Below are 22,240 nucleotides of genomic sequence, written 5' to 3' on the forward strand. Positions count from 1 at the left end.
ATGCATGTGAGTTGCCAGCTCAGAAACTACTGAGCAGTTCTTCTCATGGGATTACTCATTTTGACTCAATCTATTCAAACGTCTCTGCTGATGAGAGAACAAGACTGAGCATGGGGCAGTATTTCACTGCTCTGACACTAGTATCCTTCCAGTTAAGGCATTCCTGTGATGGTATTTTATGGTACAGAAGGGCAGAATTTCAGTGAAAATGGGAATGTCAAGCTGGGAATCTAACTGAGAGGACAAAGAATAGAACATCAGATGACTCACCTTCCTGCCTCAAACTTTATCTCTAACCAAAACAGAGGATGATGAATTAGGCTATAGCAGCATCAGCAACAAGAGTAATTAAAAGTTATTACATAAAAGTAATTAAATAAAAGATAAATTGACAGCAGATAAATATACTGCTTTTGCTTATCAAGAAGTGTTTTGCACTGTTCAGCTCCAATATTGCAGTGAATTATAGGAGTGCTTAGTTTTCTACATATGCATGGTTCCAGTGAAATTAGTGGTATTACTGGCGGGAAGTTACCTAATCTGAAATAACAGCACTACTCAGAATGCCTGAAGTTACTAGTCTATGCAAGCTTTTGCAGGCTGAAAATCGACAGCAGCATTTTATCACTTCCTCTGAGCCAGTTAATACTCATGAAATAAAAATGCTATGTATGTATGCATACAGAAAATGCAACTGACAGTGAGAAACCAAGTAGTTAGCTAAGACTGACAAGCAGAAAAATTCAGGCTTATTCAATGTAGTGTTCTACCACCATAACAATGTCCACTAACACTCTCACTAGTCAAATCAAATATGAAAGATTTTTATAGAAATATATAAGGCTTACTTGTGTTTTGTCATCTTTAGATCATGGAAAAAATGGCTGAAAAACCTTGCATAAAATAAGTGCATAACTGCATGCTCCTTTCCTCCGATGTATAAATCCACAGGCATCCAGTAGTCTGCTAAGTCACTATTAAAGGGCCTGAAAAAACACAAATATAGAAAAAAAATACAATGTGTAGCAGAAAGATCAGCTCTACTAAAGTAGCTCATCATACTTGACTGGACACCACTGTTTACTGAGAGCACTACATGTACCGTAAAACTTTTATTTTGCTATCAGACCTTTTTAATTTTTAAGAAGTGATATGCTTATTAAATTATAGACAAAAATGTAATTTCCACTGGGACACAGATCCACAAAAATATTATTTTCCTATATTTTAGGTAAGTAACTAAGATTTCATATACATTACCTGACAAACTGCTGAAACTATTTGCTTGCTCTTTAAATTATTTTTTTATAAATACTCTGTGGCTAGGCTTTAAGTATTTTAGTATTTATCAAGTTTTACAAACAAATAGAGTGAAAGACAAAAGACATGCCAACTCAAAAACAGCTGATTTTTTTTTTTAATCGGTGGTTTGCATTGTTGCCATTAGGGGGCAATGATGCAGTTTAAGGCTGCAAAACATTCCGAAGGGTTATCGTACTCCAACTGAAGGATGCTCGGTGGATTTACAGTAAATTTGTCATTTACATCATATTTACTATGTCATTGGAGGTCACTGCATGGTTTCCTAGCACTGCTTACTGCCTCATTAAATATTGTTATGTCTCCTGTAATGGGGTCCTGGTTGCAAAATACCATTTGTATAGATGTTTTTCTTTAATGTATGCTTTATGGCCCCTTTCTAACAAATTTACTTATTTTGTCAGGTTTTTTTTTATTATTCCATCGTATTTTTGTAAAAGCAACCCTTTTTTCCTCACAGATGAGCCCAGAAGCAAATCGTGGATCTGGGATTCATGTTTTTAGTGGAACAAATCAAAGCTAACTTGTTCATGATCAAAAGAGTAATTCTCCCAAATTCTAGACCTGTGAAATAGGGCTTATGAAAATAAAGGGTTTATATATAAACAGCTTAGCTGAAAAAAACAAATAAATCAAATGGAGGTAGCAATCTAGTGCAGAAGTCCATATAAATGTTCTTATTTCAATATAAAACAGATTTAGCTACACTAAGCTGTTACTTCAACAGCTGGATGTTACATCCGACTATTTCTTCTTCAACTTCTGCAGAAGTCCCTCTTGTCCACGCACAAAAAAGTATTTCAAACTGTTGCTGGAGAGGAAGCAATCTGCCTAACTTAATAATATTAATAATAAATGCACACTATCACTAGAAAATAATTAAAATTAACATGAAATAGAAGTGTTCACAGAAGATTTTTCTTTAGTTTAACTAAACTAGTGCTGGCAATATAACAAAAAAAAAAAAAAAATTGGCCCAGCTATAGTAAATCACTCAGTCTGTAGTATGTACCCAGATGCTGCTCTGGATAATAAACCACCAAATGAGTCCCCTAAAAGCCCTACATGTGGTATCAGTATCTCCTTCTATCTTCCTCAGCCTACATAGTAGAGCTGTTCCACTAATTCCTCTTGGAAAAACCAGTGCTATCAGCAGTACTACTACAGGCAGATTGTGAAGCAGAAAAACAGCTAAATAACTACATCTATCTTCCCACACTCTCCATGCTGCAGCCACTAATACACAGCACATGAAAAATCTCCTTTCATTAATTATGCATATAGTCGAAGTGCCAACACAGCAGGAGCTTGCTGCGATGCCACTTCACTTCAGGTCTGCGGACGAGGAAGCAGCAAGAGTTACCGGAATTCAAAAGGAGAGAAATGGAGGTACCATTCTTGGCAGCTGGATGTTACACCAGAGTATCTATCCCTCTTCTTACCAGTGGAGAAGCACTGTCCACACACTGAACTACCCAGTGTATTGCCAGGGAGGGTACACTCTGTGCAACTTACCAAAGTCTCATAGAGAGTCACGGTAGGCTGTCATTCTTGATGGTACCCTCCACTAAGGACTACCTTTAGCTCCTCAGCTGAACATTTCCTCTGTGCCCTGCCCCATAATGCCCTTTCATGCAAACTTCTGTCCCTTGCCCTGTAGCTCCTGTGCTTCCACAGTTGTATCTACACCCCTGCTCTTGCAGATCTCCTGGCATGGGAGCAACCAAATGTCATATTTGTGGAGCAGATCCTAGTCTATCCTGTGCTGCATTCAGGTCAGAGGACAGGTACAAAATTAGGGCAGCACAGGGGTTTAAGCCACCTTCTCCAAAGGCAGTTAGATGCTAGAAGCATCAGAGTGTCTGGCCTCTTCCTTCCCTTCTACTCTGTGCAGCAGGCTTGCCCCCAGAGGGCCCTGCGCCTGCAGCCCTCACCTGTCCGTGTTGTGAGGGTCAGTGTACCTCAGGTAGTACCAAGCGGAATCAACAAATGTATCCATAGTATCGACTTCTCGCCGTGCTGCTGCCTTACACCTGAGCAAGAGAGAAGGAGAAAAGCTATTTTTAGATAAGTCACAAGCTTGGAAAAAAACAACCATGTACAGAGTGGCCATGAAGACATTCAAACTGAAAACTGAATGGGTCTGAACAGTCTGAAGAGTGACATTTTCAGAAAAAGTCCGACACCAGTAACAGGGCTGACTCTCCTTCCCTCTCCCTCCCAAACCAAACAAAATGCAAACCAAAAAGAAGCCTGTACAATGATAACATCCAGCAATAGCAGAAGATGGCACTGCATCAGACAGCCCTCTCAATCGTATGTTCCTGGAATTTTTTAGAACTGCCATTTTAAAAGAAACAAAGCAAGTCTTAAAACACAGACAAGTGTACTTTGCCATAAAGTTAATGGGTACTGAATATATATCACACTCGTTAGGTATGAGCAGACAAATCATTTTATAAACATTTAGCAGAAGGAGCAGGTGGTTGCCTCTCACTGATTGTCTATACAAAAAGGTCTTTGCAGACTCCACTTGTTATCTCTAGAAAAAATGAACTTAGTTTAATTTCAGCTTTCACTGAGATGTAGCAAATCTCTTCTAGACCTTGTAGCACAATTTTAATTTGTGATTATGGCAAATCAATTTTTGCTTGGAGTTATACTGGCAGTCCTGAGAAACTCAGGTTACTTTCTGCTAATTTCTCCCTGAATACAAATTGTTTGTAGGAGCCAATAATCACATTTAATAAACTTCCATTTGTTGTAAATGATCCCTCTTTAAAACTCTTACTGTTAAAACAATGGGATTATTCTAATGTCAATAAAACTTTGCAATCTGTGACATACTTGTCTATAAATACCACTGGCTATATGTAACAAATGTATGTAATTTATAACTATGTAAATTTAAATATATGTATATGTGGAATAAATATACATAGTAAATGGGGACTGGCTATTCAATATTTTCCAGCTGCATATGTAGTGTCTGATCAGGCTTGATGACTGAGCTGCAACATGTATCTGCCTGTCTGCCTCATATTTCAGCTTGGCTTGGTGAGGCAAGTTTATGAGAGTATCACTACTTAATATTTTCCTTCACTCTGTCTCTGTCCCAGCTTCTTCTCTACCAGCAAGTTTTTCATTCAATGGGAACATTGTAAAGAAATTTTACTTCTAACTGCTTTTTAATATAGAACAAGCATTTTATATAATTGTACATATAAGCAGAGACTTGGCCAACGTAAAATAATGCCACATTACATTGAAACAGAATGGCTTTTCAGTCAAAGGCAAGAATACTTTACAGTCATTGAACCATAATTATATCTGCTTCATGCCTCTGATGTTGCCTGTACTCTAAATGGACGTGGCTCACTAACACAGACAGCATGGGCATCTTTCAAAACGTATACAATTTATATTAATATTGTGATTAGAGGCACAACACTGTAATTTCATTAGACGATCTTCAGACAACTAACATAATTACCTGGACTTATGTATAACAATGGATAACTTGGGCATCTCTTCCCATTTAGGATTGCTAACATTACTGTCACTCAAATACAGACTTTTGTATCTTTCCATCTTGCTTTCCTTATTAATTCTAGATATTAAATGCAACTAATAAAAAAACCCCCCAACTATTACTGGAGAGAAGGACTAAAGGAAAGGATGACATAACAGAGCAAGGAAAACCAAGGAAGACTATGCACACACAAAAGTAATAACTCAAAGTATTTGAAACTGTAGCAGACATATGGATGAGCAATACTAAAGATAGCTGTGAAATAGGTGAGAATAAGAAGCCAAATAAAGGTGAGAGTTTCATTAAAAGTTAATTTCAGCAAACTACCACAAGAAACTAATCCTGTGAGCCTTTATTTCTGACTAACTTCTAAGTAGGGCAGCCACAATATACTATCCAGAAACCGTAAGGACTTGATATACATGAAAAGTACATTGCTGCCTGCTCAACAACAAAATCATTGTTGAATTAAGGTCAGGAGGAAGCCAAAAGTGCAGACAATGACTTTCAGTCACATCAGGAAAATTCTTCAGTTGAAATTAGGAATTGTAGACCAAGGCATTTCTGGGGATTTTACTAAACCTGTGGATCTTGTTTAGTAAGGCTTCCCTGCAAGAGTCGCACTTTAAAATGCACTAGTGTATGTAACTTAAACAGGCATATCTGAGAAGAAATTTTCTATGCAGAAACATGGAAGTAAATGTGTGTCTTACGTAAAATATATGTTATCAACAAAGGTCAAAATACATGTTCCCAGAGAACCACAGAAGTGCTGTGCATAAGCTACCTAATTAGAAATGAAAACCACACTGATATTCTACCCTTCAAATGTTAAAACTAATTTAGATGTTATGAAACTGCTGCTTTATCAATGAGAGCCCTAACGCCATTTATATGTCTGATTTCCCTGCCTGGCAGCCTGATAATGTACTTCCCATTTGGTCAGTCTGTTAGCAGCAGCACTGCACTGCACTGCTGATGAAAAACGTCTCTGGGATACCTCATGTTCTACCAGTCCCTTCTGCAGAACCTGTATGCAAACTCCAGTGTACAGAGTATCTAAGCAGCCCTCAAGATTAAACAACTGATTCTTATGACGTCTCTCTCACTACTTTATTTAGGCTGTTTTGTTTCTTAAACAGCTGGACTACAAACAGTAAAGATAACAGCATTGACAAGATGCATAAACTTACTATTTCCTTCATTCTGAATTACATGCTGTTATCTGTAATGTACCGGTGAATGTGATTCTTCATGATAAAGAATTATATAGCTGAGGAAACACTTTATTGTTGCACTATTGCTAAGAGAATGAACACTATTTTAGTTTCCTTACAAAAGGATATAATTCAATAATCATTATAATCTTTATATGAACTCCGCTGGTGAAAGATAATGAAAATTATTGTAGTAAATGAAATAAGAAATACTGTTAAGAAATAGGGGGCAGGGAGAAAAATCATTGTTTTCCCATTTTTCTTTCCTCCGACTTAAAAACAGCGAGCTTTGCTTGAGCTTGTTTATGAAGAAATAGCAGTGGGTGTCGCAAAAAAGGGAGTTTTACAGAGTATATAAGAAAAAAACGGCTATGCTGAGTCAGACTAAACATCATTCTGGAATAGTATCCTGTCTCAGAGTGGTCAACTGTCAACACTTACAGACAGGTAACAAACAGGCAGGTACAAAGCGCTACCTCCCAGTGAGCAGTAAATGCAGCATTGGCTTACCTTGGACAGGAACAGTTCACCCATTCTGGAGCTGTTTCTAAAGGTGAAGCTCCCTTGCCTGTGAAGGTGGTTACACTGGGCAACACCACAGGTAAGTCTTCATAAGGTACAGGGACAGTGCCACATGTCTGGCAGTGAACGATAGGAATAGGTGTTCCCCAGTACCGCTGTCGAGATATTAACCAATCTCTTAATTTGTCACTTGTTAGGTCTCCACCTATTCTTTTATTTTTGGCCTGGTGGGTAATAGCTTTTAAAGCCTCCTGCCGAGTCATGCCTGTGATCTGATTAAAAAATAAGAGAAGCAGAAGAAAAAAAAATGTATACTTGCTGTCAGTGAAAATGCAAGAACAGACCAAAAAAAAAGTCACAAATACAATTTCTGCGAGTCAAAGTTTATGAGCCTCATATCAATATCCCCCTTCCTGCTGCTTAACGTCCTCCTCTCCAAGAGACTATTCACATACAAGTTACTCATTTGAACCCTCTTGCTCAAAGGATAATGTTCTTGATGGTCTGAATAGAACAAGGCTGAGAAAGAGTCTTGAAGACCTCTTTAATATTTATTGGCAGATATTTGCATTTACTGCCGATCTTTTAATCAATTGCTGTACGCTGAAACTTCCAAAATATCACCAACACAAGGTAAAGACTGAAGAAATGAAAACAGTAAAACTGTAAAACAGCTTTCTTTCTCCTGTGTTCATTTTAGGTTTTTCTATTCTTGCTTTCACATACATCTTAACCACTTAGACCCTACCTGTAAAGTAACAGAAAATAAGCTTTGTGTCTGCTATCAAATGCATTTTTTCAAGAGATATAACACCATATAGATCTTATTTAAAGATAAGATTTCTATGTCACTTCAAGCAGGTAAGTTACCATAAAGGCTTACACCATGTTTCAGTGAATATGTGAAAAAAGGACTATTAAGTTAATATTTAGCTTAAAAATCTTTTCAGATGATGAAATAAGAATCAGCTTTAAACAAGGGTTTAATTATTCAGTTTCCATTATAAAAGTCAGACCAATACTGTACCTTCCTCTCGTGTAGGAAAGGAAAAAACTAATTTTATTGCTACAGAAGAGCCAGCATATTTAATCATTAAATTATTCCTAGAAATTTGGTATCATAAGCCTGGCTTGATTCTTTAAAAAAAAAAATAAATCCCTTTAATCATACGAAGTATTTGGCACTCTTGAGAACTCCATACTTGTATACCCACCTCTGCAGAATTAATGACTTTCTCCAAACCATTTGGCAATGTCTCAATGACTTCAGTGAAAGAAATGCCCAGATTCTTAGCTACTGCAGCATCTTCTGCACTAGTACTAGGAATTCCTAGGAGGGGAGAAAAAAAAAAAAAAATTCTGAAATTGGCTAACATGGCTATGAATCATCAGTTTAAGGATAAAAGATTTTATTTCTACAACACTCTCTTTATAATGAATTTTACTTGCCCAAAGGAGTTTAAAAATCTAAGAACAATAAAAATGTTTTCACGTTCTTTAAGCAGTGAAATTCAAGCAGCAATAATTACAAACACAGTCTCCGTTTCTCCGTAACCCAGATGTTCATCAATGTCCTACCTCAGAAAAGGCTGAACATTTGATGGTTCTGAAAAAGACTAAAAATAAAGCTACAAAATTTGGATAAATAATAAAATCTTCAATACAGTTATATTATCTAAATATATTTAAATAATACAAATTTTAATTCTGTTTGCTAATATGAGAAACAAAAGTTGAAATACTCTTCTTGTTTCAATAGTAAATTTAATCTCTAATTTCATAGTTTATTAAGATGTACCACAACACATCAGTCTCTAACATTACTATCCCTTTCACTTCTTATGAAAGACATGATTTGTTTATAAATGCAGGAAAATAATTCAAATAACATCAATTTTCTATTCAGAATATAACTACTGAGAACACTTCCTACTGCTGTTCAAGTTACAGAAGTCTCAGTACTTAAGGACCCTGATGTTCTCTTTCTGTTTGCATCTTGCTATTTGGGACAGTCATACATCTTAGTTCTACTCTGGAGGACTACTTTACAGGACGGGTTAAGAAATCTCTTAACTTTATCATCACATGTGTTGTGAAATAACATTGAGATACTAACAGATTGATTATTTCCACAGAAAGATAAATCTTTCTGCATATTTTTTCCTTTCAGTAATAACTTATTTAATATTTTGAACAATCTTGCACAACTGCTGTCATCTTTAAAAGGCAAAGAAACTTATTCTGACAAGCCAATGCCAACATTAAGTTTGTGAAAACTACAGACAAAAACTCTCAAAATATTGCTGACCACATTAGAACTATTAATATACAAACTACTTCATTCAAAACCAGTGTAACTATCGTCTTTGTTAAGGCAATTAAATGCCTGCTATACATTAACTCTCTCAATATACAGAAGTTTAGAAGCTGATAACGAAAGAAAACCAAGCAAAACTCCCCTGTAACAAATGACTCTTTAACTAGCAAAATAAGAATTGCTATTCTATCTTTCCAGCAGATGTACACTCTTGCCATTTCAAGGCCCTGTTATAGAATAATGTATGTATCTTAATTTGTCAAAGAGCCCTGCAGCCTGCAACAGGTGGCTTCTCAATATGCTCTGCAAATGGAAAAAAGCGGGTCCCACTTTTTGGTCTTCCTTCTTTTGAAACGACGATGCTATTAATGTACATTCGCAAAGCTCAACAGCTGGCATCCAGAACTTCCTGGGAAGAGCTGGCCAGTTTCCAAGAGACATAAGGCCAAGGTACGTGCCAGTGAGCAAGCTGGAAGCTTTTAATGAAAAACAAGATTAGGTATCTCAATTATTTGGCTTCTCTTACAAAAGGAAAGGTTCTGGTTCTCAAAACCAGATTCATTTCTAAAGCATAACATGCGGGCATGTTATAAGTAAGCTGCTGCCCAAGTGGATAATTTCATCGGCCTTGTGAGGGTCATCCAAGACATTTTTGCACAGTCAGCTGGTTTTATCCAGTCCACTTGCTGTGCAGGAACAGCCAATATAGGCAGTGGTGCAGAAAAGACAGGAGCAGCTCCAGGGCAGCAAGAAAGTATCAACAACAGGGAGACAGTAAAAGGGAGTTAAGGGGTAGGAAGGTAGTGGAAAGGGGGAAGAAGAGATAACTATTTCCTATTAGGACTGGCACAGGACATGGTGTGCTCAATGCAGCTGAGATGAGACCACAGCAAAACACAAGAGTAAACAAAAATTAGGTGGGTGCAGATAAAAATGGACACCATTTTTAAAAGTCAGTGCCATTTCTAATTTTACTTATAAGGACAGTCACATCATCTAACTGTATGTACTTAGCTGCTCAAGTTGTGGGGCTGGGCTCCCTATGCAGGAAAGGAGTAAGACAGGCAGCTTCATAGGACAGCTTGGAGAACTGAAGCCCACCCCAGGTGATTCAGAGTATCCTCTAGCAACACCCTTCCCCCTCCGTTTATGGATCCTCAGTCCTAAGTCAGATGCCTTAAATTATGGGACTGCTTCCTTCAGAGATGAAGGTTCCAAGATAACTGTCCAAGACTACCTGAACAGAAGTACTACCTATTCTGATTTATTTTACTGACCTCAACACAAATATTATCAGATAAAAGTCAAACTTGGAAGTTTTGTACCTTTCCTGTCTGAAACATTTCTCTATAAGGATGCACATAATTTATATAAACATAAGACACAAAAAAAGCTAAAAGTTTGGGTTGTTTGCAAAATGTTTATGTCAAACAATGGTACAGTTCTGTTTTGATTAAGGATGGTGAGATAGCCAAATACACATGGTCTGTAAGTAATCAATCCTCTTAAGAGATGCAGATCCTCAAATTTAGCTCATTAAATGTACTAATTTTATAATATTACCATTAAAATTAATCATCATATAAATCTCTTCCTCCAGACAGATTCCACATAGCTACTTCTCCCTTCCTTCTTCACTAATGAAGAATAGGAATGAAGAACAGAGTTCCAAAGTCCAGAAGAGAGCCACTGTGTTCAAAGATTTACCACAAGAGTATCTCATGCTCCAACACAGCAACTGAAAACTATACTATTCCACTTACACATTAAATGTCACATACCTATTTTAGTATCAAGAAAATTCTCAAAATTGGTTTTTGCTGAGATGACTACAGGAATCTCCTGATCGGTAAGCAAATTCACAGCTGTCACTGAAGTAAGCGAGTCTGAAAACAAATGTAACAATCATGGTAAGTAAAATATGACAGAAGATATGCTAAGAACATTACTTACTATTAGAACTCAGTTTATCTTAAACATGCATTAAATTTATATTACAATTTTGTTTAAAAAAGAAAATGAAAGAAAATGAAAAGCCTAATCACATTTCTAAAAAGCTGACGTACCAAAATCTTCAGTAAGTTGGACTGCTAAAATTTTCATGATTAAAAAACATACTTACAACAAACACCTGAATGAAAACAGAGTAAGATTTGGATTATAATAAAAAAATGGAGTCCTTGGCCAAAATGCAGGTCTGCTGCAAAGTTGTATGAATTGGTTCTAGTAAGTCCTGACTTATATACTAGCATACATTATTACAAAATTATGTAAAAAAAATCAAGTTATTCAAATGAAACTGAAGAGAAGCATATGTCCTACGCTTATGATTTGCTTTCTTACAGAAGAACTACAAAGCATAACAAATATTGACCACTGTTAAAAAAAAGCACCTAAATAACCTATTGATTTCCAGACAGAATATTCATACTCATATTAGAGATGAGGAACCCAATGTCCATAGGGAAGGGGAGAGAGGAGAGAATCAAGGGTGAGAACTGTGATAAACTGAAATTGAGTTACAATGTGTAGCTTGGGTGGCTCAGCAAGAAGAAAATCAAATCTGAATATTCCAAGTTCTGAGGATTCAAAGCCCAGATCTCAATTTGGACTGGTTTCTAACTTTTTCCGTGCCTTTAAGTTGATGACAATTAGAATAATTAAAATACAGACTGCTAAGAGCATCCTTTCACCTATCTTCATAGCTAAGCTGAGGAAAGTCTTAGACCTGTATTGCAATGCATGAAATCTGCTTGAAATAAAGTAACAGCATTTTAGAGAATACAGCTACTATATCTCATCACTCTTCTTAACACAAGAGATATATTTATTTATTGCTGATTATTACTTTTTCAAATTTCAGGTGTCTGAGATATCCATATTCTAGAGAAAAAATTTCCCACATTCAAACCACTGCACATAGCTTTCCTCCCTGTGTTTAAAAAAAGTACAAAAGGAATAATTTCACTCTTTAGAAGCAACTACCCAAAAAACCTCATGAACAGGAAGCTGAGTGGGTAGTAGAGTCTGCTTTTAAAAATAACTTCTCTCTTCCTCCTAGCAATAATTTTATGCTGGAACCCAAAATAATAACTCCAGTTTATGAAGGCATTCTTTCTTGTGCTCATTTGCTCACATCATTATTATAATAGTCGTAAAGAGATGATATTACAGTTACAAATGTAAAAGAATGTATGCATAGTATTATAAAGAGATAATGAACAATGTAAGGGTCAAATCTTTACTTCAGATACCTCATGCTGTCAAAACTAGAAGACTTACCCCAGATTCTAAATTAACATAAATTTTTCTAGGCTAAAAAATGGAATGTTTGAAAACTGGTTGCTCACCTCTATTTAAATAATAATAGCCTAAAATACAGAGCTGTACTCCGAGAGTAAAGCTATTGAAACTTTAAACTACTTTCCGATACAACAGTTGTGTTTTTTTTCTCTCCTAGAAAACATAAAAACATAACCTCTTAATTATTTAAATGACAACACAGTGAAGAAAGGGAGTTACAAGACTATCTCTGTTGAAAAGGAAACAATTACAAAGAATTAAATTAAAATGTTAATGTTACTGGTGATTTTTTTTTTTTTTAATCTTGGTGAATGTGAAAATATGGTCTATTCAATGCCATCCAAAATTTCTTTTTAATTAAATGCCATTGTTTGCCCTCCATATGTACCATGGCTGAAATGCAAATCTGAAAGTCCTGAAATGCAAATCTGAAAGCCCATGTAGAAATCCCTCTCCTTTATGTTCTCTTCTTTGGAAAATACCAGTCTGTGCCTTTGAAATGCTCAAGAAATAGTAAGAAATATCTGCTAATTTCAACTGAAGAATGCATATAAGTATATTTAAAAGTAGCAGGAATACACAATAGCAGAGCTACAATTCTGGAATTGTGCCTCTTTTTCAAGGACTTATGGCTGTTATTATTCCAAATGAGTGTTTCTTTATTTAGCTCAACCAAAAGGTAAAGCTTATTGTTAAGAGACACAAAAAACCTTTTCCAAGTATTTCCACATAAAAACGATATAAAAAAATATACTGTTGTCCTTATTAAAAACACATTTTGCACTTGTGTAGTTTGGCTTAAGGCACAAGATCCAACAAAGATATAAGCACATACATGGATATGCGTTTCTGCAGTTAGTGCTTTGATTTGGCTGAACTGTAAGAACTGCAAACTTGTTCCTTTGTTCCTTAACAAAAATTCTCCAAGCTTTGCTCAGCTCCAAGACAAGAGCTCTACATACTCAACACATTCAGGGTCCACTTTTTTCTGCTAGCAAGCAAACTTTTTTAAGGTTATAGAAATGAAGCACTCAAAAATAAAGTAGTTCCTGTGCAACATCACAATTTCCCACAAGACTCCTGCTTCATTGCTGTTGACATCAGATGTTATATAGACAATGAAGCCTCATCTTTACCAGTGAGGAAAAACAATAAATATTGAACACCAGCCTGAAGTGGAAACAAAAATGTTCAGTATACATTGTATTTACTCTCGTAATTTTTAGGTTTTCCAAACAACAAAAAAATAGTAGGCCAGGTATGCTAAATACAGGCAGAATTGGTGGTAGGAACCTTCAGGAAACCACCAACTGAAGAACTCCACTTATTTGCATGCTCTGTACAAGCCATGGCCTGCCATGGGGATACTCTGAATTTACTCCGTTAGAGTCCTGTATTAACCAAGGATCTGCACAGCAGAGTATTATTTTGCTATCTATCAGTGATCTACTTTGCTATGTATTAGTCATCTATTGTCCTCCTTAGATTTCCTCTGACAGGAAGATATCATGGCTGGTGCAAGAGCTGGCTCTGCTGTCTTTGTGCTAATGACAAATTACCGTATAGCCATGAGATTTTCCAATGGGCTGACATAGCCAGAGTTGGACTATTCACTTCTGGTACATGAGAAAACAAGAGTCTGTTCCACTGCTTTTATACACTGTGAAGTGTTACAGCCATGATAAAAGGAAGAACTCTAACATAGCTGCTCTTACCACATCTGAAGCCAGGACAGGCTGATGTGATACTGTTTGACAAGAATCAAAAGACCTGTTTCCTCTCAACAGGAACAGCTCCTGCTCAGCTTGACACACATTCTGAATATCATTCTCTAAAATTGTTACTCTTCTACAACAAAATACAGTATGAGAAAAATATCACCTTTCCCTGGGATGAACTCCCTCTGAAAGACTTCCTTGAGACTGCTATTCCCATGCAGCAGTCTGTGAGTCGGTAAAATATATAAATGGGAAGCTCCATAAATGGCTTCAGGAGTATAGGTGTAAGCTGCTAGCTTCTCTTCTGTTACTTTACCATTAACCTGAAAAAGAGCAGAAAAATTCTCACTGGAAGTGCAGTGGTTTTAGATTCCTTTACGCAGCTAACAAATTTACATCACCCTGTAGAAATACAGTTCTAAATATCAAAACCAGATACATTCCCACTATAGGGAGTTTCCAGAATCAAACCTTGACAAAATTTACTTTTAAGACCTTGAAAAAGTCGCTTTACTGTCTTGTCTCAGTTTATCGAAATATATCTATTGACAAAAATTCCTAAAACCATATGTAATATTACATTGTGCTACTGATCTAGATTAAGTAACCTGGAATCCTTCTATTCACTTTTAATATGCATGCCCTGTTTCCAAGAAACAGAAATGAGATGTTATCTCTGAAATCTAAAGAGAATTTAAGATTTTCTCAGCTACCAGGCTTTCCACTACACTTCTCTGATGAAGTCAATGCTGCAACTTACGTACAGGAATAAAATAATAAAAAGTGGCACAACATTCAAACAACTAGACATAAAATATGAGTAATAAACTTAGAAGAGTGCTTAAGAATTACCACCTGGCACTATCAACAGGCTTTATATTTTAGGTCAATTAACTGTAGAGTGTAGGGGGGTCTTAGAAGGAGAGTTTTCTACAACAGGCATTGATATACATTTTCAGAAACAATTGATAAAAACAACTTCAATACAAAAATACACCTTATAGCAGTGTGCAGTTCAGAGGTATTAAGAAAGTTTAAGCTGTCTGAATTTGAAGTTTCCAAAAATTCCGTATTTTAAAATAGAAGACCAGAGTAAATAAGCAGAATAAAGCTTTGAAGCACAAGGGTTGAAATTCCATCAGGGTCTCCGAAAATCTCTACTGTATTCAAGAAGCCTTCTGCATCTTGAGACAAATGAGGAAAATCTGAAGTCTTTCTGTAGATAATCATAATTTTCTTGAAGTTTCTGTTTCCTTCCTCTCCTTTCTTTCTATCTAGACTTCTCTGTAGGTCCATCACTACCTAATTGTGTGGTTTTCATTATTTTAATTATTGTTTGTAGTAAATGAAATAATGAACAAATGTAAGTAAAGTGGCTTGCCTGAGGTCAGCGTGGGGCTGACAGAGAAGGTGCTGTGCAGAGAGGAGCAAGCTCAGCTAGATCCCAGCTGACTTGTGCAGTGCCACTTGATACTGCTCTTGGCACTGCTCCCCTAAACGTCCTGGCTTTCAGGAATGCTTATTAGTTGGCATGTATTTTGACATAAATACACACAGCCAATTTGCATCTGATATTGCCCTTGAACACACAAACCCTTTCCTAAGGAGTATAGCAGGGAGTATTTCTTCAACCCACAGCGGTTTTTGGGAATCTGTGCTGGTCTGGGCATGAACATATAATAATCTCTTTTAGTAGGTTTTAAGACTATTAGATCTGAAAATCCATTCCCATCACACATTTCAGGGGTTGTGGTTAGCCCAACAAAGACAGCAGCATTGAAGTTTCTGACCTACCTTTAGCAAGAAGTCAAGAGAGCATCCAACACAGTCACCTATCCAATTTGCTTGCATTTCTTTTATACCATACCACTCAGGGAGATCGGACAAAGCATGAAACATAGCCTGATGCAATAAAAGAAAGAATTAGGACATTCAGCTATTGTAAGCATACAGATTAAGACTACGGGTTTAATTATAACTAACAGCAAAATGATAAAGTGCTGGTAAAAACATAGGAAGAGGTGTTTTTATACTACTGGTGCCTCAAATTCATCTCTGAGAACAGAATTAACATGGCGCAAGCCAGAGGTATGTTGTTTCCAACAGAGACCCTGTTGTTATTAAAACAAGCCTCCCTTCTGAATGGACTAAACCTTAAACACAGAACAAAACCCTTAGATGAAAACAAACACAAAAAATACACCAACGGGTGTAGCTTGTGGTAAGTGTAAGTGACCTAATGAGCAGAACAAGACTACAGATACATAGATGTGCTTGCAGGTATGAAGCCAACATTGGATTAGTTGTTCTAGATAATAGCCTGGAGATGGCAGTCAGACAAAAGACATTTACATGTCCTAAAATTTTCAAGGTCTGACTTAAAATGGCAAAATAAGACTTTCCAGTTGCCTGTGTATTTTTTGTATTTCATAATGATATTTTACCAAGCACAACAGACTGCAAAATTGAGTGGAATCTTTAGGTGATATTGTCCTGTAAAAAACCCCACCCAAATCATAATAATAAGGGCTCATATTAAATTGAAAATACATATAATAATATTATAATAATATAATTATTATAAGCAACCAGCAATAAAGCTGGTTAAGGGTCTAGAGAACAAGTCCTATGAGGAGTGACTGAGGGAACTGGGGTTGTTTAGCCTGGAGAAAAGGAGGCTGAGAGGAAACCTTATGGCTCTCTACAACTACCTGAAAGGAGATTGTAGCGAGGTGGATGTTGGTCTCTTTTCCTAAGCAACAAGTGATAGGACGAGAGGAAACGATCTCAAGTTGAACCAGGGGAAGTTTAGATGGGATATTAGGCAAAAATTCTTCACAGAAAGGGTTGTCAAGCATTGGAACAGGCTGCCCAGGGAAGTGGTAGAGTCACCATCCCTGGAGGTATTTAAAAGATGTGTAGACACAGCACTTAGGGACATGGTTTTCGGGTGGACTTGGCAGTGTTAGGTTTATGGTTGGACTTGATGATCTTAAGGCCCTTTTCCAACCTAAATGATTCTATGATTCTATATTAAGCAGCAGAGAAGAAATTAAGTGTTGGCTCCTTCATTAGCCATAATGTCCAACCGCCAACCTGTAACTTTTATGTATATTTATACTCAGCAACAGATATATCCATGTATTTACGTGCTTTCTGATGTGTGGCATGAAAGCATAGCAGACTATTTCAAGTCAACTAACATTTGTCTACACGATTTGAACAGTATGTTTTTAATAAACAAGATATATAAAAAAGTAAAGGAGATGTACAAAGGGATGCATAACTCAAAGCTCATCTCATTTTTCACTTCATAACACTTCACATTTTTGTTAAGAATACTCCGACTGTCCAGAATCTTTACTTTAGCAGAAGTAAAGCCAGAGGCATGAGTCACTCAGACAGATGGTGGATATGCTGAACAATTAGAGTTAAACTCTAAGAATAAGGCAACATGTTGAGTAATTTTTCCTTCAGCTGTGATTCCCAACATCAAATGTGCAAGCTCTTTATTATCTCCTTAATCGCTAACAACCTGCAAGGATGGACATTAGGTACTATGTGCTTCTTAAATTAAATAGTGGGTAGTTAGATAATTAGTGAATATACAATTCATTCTTTTTCAACTGTTGTGTTTTAACTACATTCTTAAATATTTTCAAAGTCAGATGCATAGAAGATGTTATAAGAATTACTTTCTAGATATACTCTGTTGTATATCTATCACTCAAAATACAACAAAGGGCATCTCCTTCATAAATCATATTACACCACCAATTGGGATTATTACTACTTTCTACATCCTTAAAAATCAAATTAATTTTCTAATGATTTATAAATAAAAGAATGGTAAGGTTTTGGAAGGTTTTTAACTTTAATCAGTTTTAGGTCACAATTGCAAGTATACTATATCACAGAGAATTCAAAATTTTCATTATTCTCATTAATTTTAGTGTTCCAGAGACGTCTGAGCTTTATCTGCCATGAATAATCCATGTACATATACACCTACTAACGAATAACGAGTAACTGGAGATATATATAGATACAGAGATATACATATACAATATTTGGATACATTCTTTGTAGGAATTTTGTGCATTTTAGAAAGAAAGAAATTGTGCCAATACACACAGAACTGGCTGGACGCATTAGCATATTTTTATAAATTCTCCTGCTTGGATATCCATCCTACTCTACGTTACATTTTGCTGGCAGAAGTAGCTAAATGTGCATGTGCTCTACTGAAACTGTACAGTCTGTACAGTCTTGCCAGCAAAACTTTCTAGATGTTTTTTTTCACTGCAGGATTAATACATCAAGATTCTTAACGTGTGTGTGATAATGATTTTAACTCTAGTTAGTTGGCCTTATTAGGAGCTATAGGCTACAGTTTGACTTAGCCCAATACTTCTCTTGATAATGCAATTGCTTAATGCAGCTAAATACAGTAAGAGCCCAATTAGCTCCAGCTGAATGAAGATAATAAAACTTATTCTGCATGATGGCACAGCCTAGCAGTTTGCAAACACAAACCCATCACATCTTAATATGCACACGAGCAGTAGTATAGCATGATAAAAAAAAAAAACACAACCAGAAAAATCTTAAAAAATTTAAAATATGGAATTATGACTCTGTGGTTTTTGTACTCAACACACTACTTTGGTTTCGTGTCAAGGCTACAAATAGCAGGTGAAGTAGAAAATGAACAACATGCAAAACACAAACACTTAACGTAGTGTTACAGAGAGAAAAAATATACAGTATGTATACTGCTAGCACGTTAATAAGTTTCTGGATGGTAAATTAACCTGGGATACTCACTAACAGGAAAGTAGAAAAACACATTAATTCTTACACACATGAATCCACTTGTACATTCAAAATTAATCCATGCAAATCAGGAGGTTTTAAAAAACTGCTTAAGGGAAACCTTTTTGAAAAACTTGTTGTTTTCAAATCCAATTGCACCACACCCTGCAAAATCATAAATATGTAAATGTATGTTACAACTATTACCAATTTTTAAAAGTTACATGTAGCCTGTTTGGGTATACAAAACTCCTGAATTGAAGCTGACCAATGCTAGCATAGAAACTCCTGAATATTATAACCTAGTGTTTGAAAATTTAATATTTAACTCCATGGATTTTGCTTCCATGTTCTTTTTTAAAATCACTACCATATTTGGTGAAACATCTTCTGAATCATTAAAGTAGTCCCATGAATTCTACTCCTATTATTATTTTGCAATTACTGATATGATTCCTCAATCAAAAAATTTGACACTTAAAGGCATGTACATAACTCCTTGTCATCTGTGCCACAAGTTTGTTAACTAGGTAACACAGAAAAAACAATCAACAGGAAGATTGCCAGCACATAGGCAAATAAAAGTAAAACCATGTTGGACTCTGCAAGGGACAAAGAACAACAGCAGCACTACAATCCACTAAACAGAGAGTGATAAGCTCATCAAATAAACTCCATTTTCAAGTTTCTGATGACAACTTAATAGTGAGAAACTTGGAAACATTAGGTAGAGTGTTTCTACTTTCATTTTTCATGGCTTGGGAAGAGACAAGAAAACTTCAAATGCGTATGTTTAATTACAGGAGAAATTACTCCCATCTTAATTAAACACAAGTCAAGGTAAAGCGTAAATACATTTTGGCAGTCTTCCAGATCTAAAGACAGACAGGGTCAGGAAAAAGTTAAAGAAATCAAAGCTACATTCAGGAATGAGAATGACTTCAAGGCTCTTACACCTTTAGGAAAAGTTTGACTTAAGTGCTGGAGAAGTTGAAGACTCAGGATAAACTGATGTTTCACAGGACTGCTTTACTCTTTCAGAACATCTAGAAAATTCTGACATAGCTAGAATATGAAAGTCAACCAGCTCAGATAATCAGAGAGTCACAAAATCAAGATGAGTTTGTTGAAAATTCATCAGACAACGATGACCAAATCTGAAACTAAAAGTAAAGCATTTGAAAGTGGAAAACTGATCTCACATATCCAGCTGTTTAGTCTGTTGAATATTCATAGAGAAACAGAACTTCAGTTTAGCAATCTTCAGACAAAAAAAGGTCCATAAAATCAAAGAACAGAAGTGCTTTACAATTTCCCATGAGTATCTCAACTCCAAAAGTCCCCCTGCTCAAAGTTCAAAGAGGGAGGATTCTGCTGAGCACCTAAAAAATTGAGTCTCTGACTTCAGGAACTAAAGTTTTTAGTATGATCAATGACTTGTCACTAATTTCATACTTAGAGTATTTGGCTATAAAGCCAAATGTTTACTCTTTTTTCAATGAAGACACTTTAATGAAGTTTGTCAAATTTGCAACATAACAAGACTAAAATTAAAAGGTCAGCAAAAGGTTTTATTTCAAAAGCATTAAATTCATTAGAAAAATAAAATTGTCTTCTAATAAATTAAAATAAAATTAAGAAGCTTTGCTTCTGAGGAAGAGTCAACGAAATATCAAGATCTGTTTGGATTAAAATGAAATTCTTCATTTTATTTGACCAAGCTCCCAAAAGATTAACCAAATGTAAACTAGCGATTACATGAAATCATATAATACAACTTAATATATTAACTAAGGTACAGGAAACTGAAGTTAGGCTGCCCACTGTTTTATTTTGCACTTTGTTGCACAGTTCCAACTGTGATTATGCAGTACAGCTTCTGCTGGTATTTAATCTCTTCTTGCTTTGTTTTTTTCACCTTCAGTAGTTTCTGCCTGTAGTATTGTAGGTCACTCTTGACTCCTATTTCCCATGTGTGAAGTATACTGAAAACATACACTAAAATGGGGCAGTAACACAGATACTGTGTATACTTCAAATTCTTTCTCATAGATGTCTGAACTGTCACCAGTTTTCCCCTTTCTTACGCTATAATTTATGGTCAACAAACACCTCTGGTTTGATTATGCAGAACTGAGGCAAAGAAATGATTCCTCAAAAGCAAAAAGTAAAGCCAGTGTTCTCCAGATTTGCTCTCCAGAGCTGTTCTCATTGTAGCAATTACCAAAGAGAAGATATACCCTTTCAAATATAATGAGGTATATCTTTGGGATAAATGAGTAATTGATTCCATAAATATAAAATATCTTTAAAACCTTTGTTATCATTTTTAGTAGTACTGAGCATTCACTGTTTTGATTAATCTTACACCAACAGGAACTTAAATTTATACTGCTGCAGCATCAAATGAGACGCTGCATTTAAACTAAGAGGAGATCAGCCTGGTCTGGATATCCACGAACAATTTTATGTCTTGCCAAGCTGACAAAACTGGTGTCATTTTTTTATTAATGAAGTGCTAAGCAAGCTGTGGAGACAATGCTCTTGGTCCCTGTCCAGGAGAGAGCTCTCAGCCTGACTCAAGGGGAAGAGTTTCAAAGCGAGGTTTATCAGACCCATTCTGTTGGAAGAACACAACTATAAGTTAGACCCCAAGTGTGGGAAGTGAAAAAATCACACATAAAGCATGCAAAACTAAAGAGCCAGCATTTCAATTCTCCTCAATGATGAGGCATTACCTCATGCTATGAAATCCAAAGAACTGTCAAGACTCTTAACATCCTAAAATGCAGTACTTCAGTTTCATTACATTTCATTACCATTCAGCTTAATAGCTCAGAAATAAAATAGAAAATAAAAAAATCAAGCAAAATATGATTACGTGAAATTCCAAATCTATTCAGACCAGACAAAGGGACTGTCAGATGCAGCACAAACCCAGAGAAAAGATGGAGAAGAACTGCTAGATTGTTTGTCGTTTTCCCTTCACAGACTCAGCACCATACTAAACGTCTAAGTTCCTGCACTCCACGGAATATGAGAAGGATTTGTCTCTAAATACCTGTACAAAACCGCCCCCCAAATAAACAACTAAGAAGTACCACTAATCTGCATGGCAACTACAAATTAGAGTGGCAGAATTTTGTAGGCCCTGTCACTTTCCCCAGTATTTAAATTAAACATATATTCTTATTGCTGTGCAAAAAAGGGAGATGATTTAAGGCAAAACTTGAAGTTTCAAAGTTGCTTCTATTTAAGCTTTTTTTGAACAAAATAATTTTCCAGTTATTTGGATGATTTTTGAAACGTAAAATATGAAAAAAATGTATAAAATTAATTTAGTTAGAACAGGGACTATGCAAAGACTAACCTTACAGATTCTGATTTGAGGACTCATTGACTGTACATAAAAAACCATAATAGCAATTTACAGGTACAGACAGAAAATACTAACATTTACAGATAGATTTTTTCCAATGAATCTGCCTACAGATTC

The 22,240-nt window shown here is 35.9% G+C and overlaps 1 protein-coding gene across 9 annotated transcripts in view; it reads right to left on the reverse strand.

The window, feature by feature from the left end:
- Positions 1 to 22,240, reverse strand: part of LARS2 (leucyl-tRNA synthetase 2, mitochondrial) — a 145,655-nt gene that overhangs the window by 32,085 nt on the left and 91,330 nt on the right. For all 9 annotated transcript variants that reach the window (XM_074840562.1, XM_074840588.1, XM_074840571.1 and 6 more), the window contains 7 exons: positions 15,724 to 15,831; positions 14,093 to 14,252; positions 10,690 to 10,794; positions 7,806 to 7,921; positions 6,580 to 6,863; positions 3,255 to 3,353; positions 849 to 986 (listed from right to left, as the gene is read on the reverse strand). In XM_074840562.1, the coding sequence (XP_074696663.1) occupies positions 849 to 986; positions 3,255 to 3,353; positions 6,580 to 6,863; positions 7,806 to 7,921; positions 10,690 to 10,794; positions 14,093 to 14,252; positions 15,724 to 15,831 (1,010 nt within the window). The remainder of the gene's footprint in view (positions 1 to 848; positions 987 to 3,254; positions 3,354 to 6,579; positions 6,864 to 7,805; positions 7,922 to 10,689; positions 10,795 to 14,092; positions 14,253 to 15,723; positions 15,832 to 22,240) is intronic.

Source organism: Strix aluco, chromosome 1, assembly GCF_031877795.1.
Source record: "Strix aluco isolate bStrAlu1 chromosome 1, bStrAlu1.hap1, whole genome shotgun sequence".
NCBI lineage: Eukaryota > Metazoa > Chordata > Aves > Strigiformes > Strigidae > Strix > Strix aluco.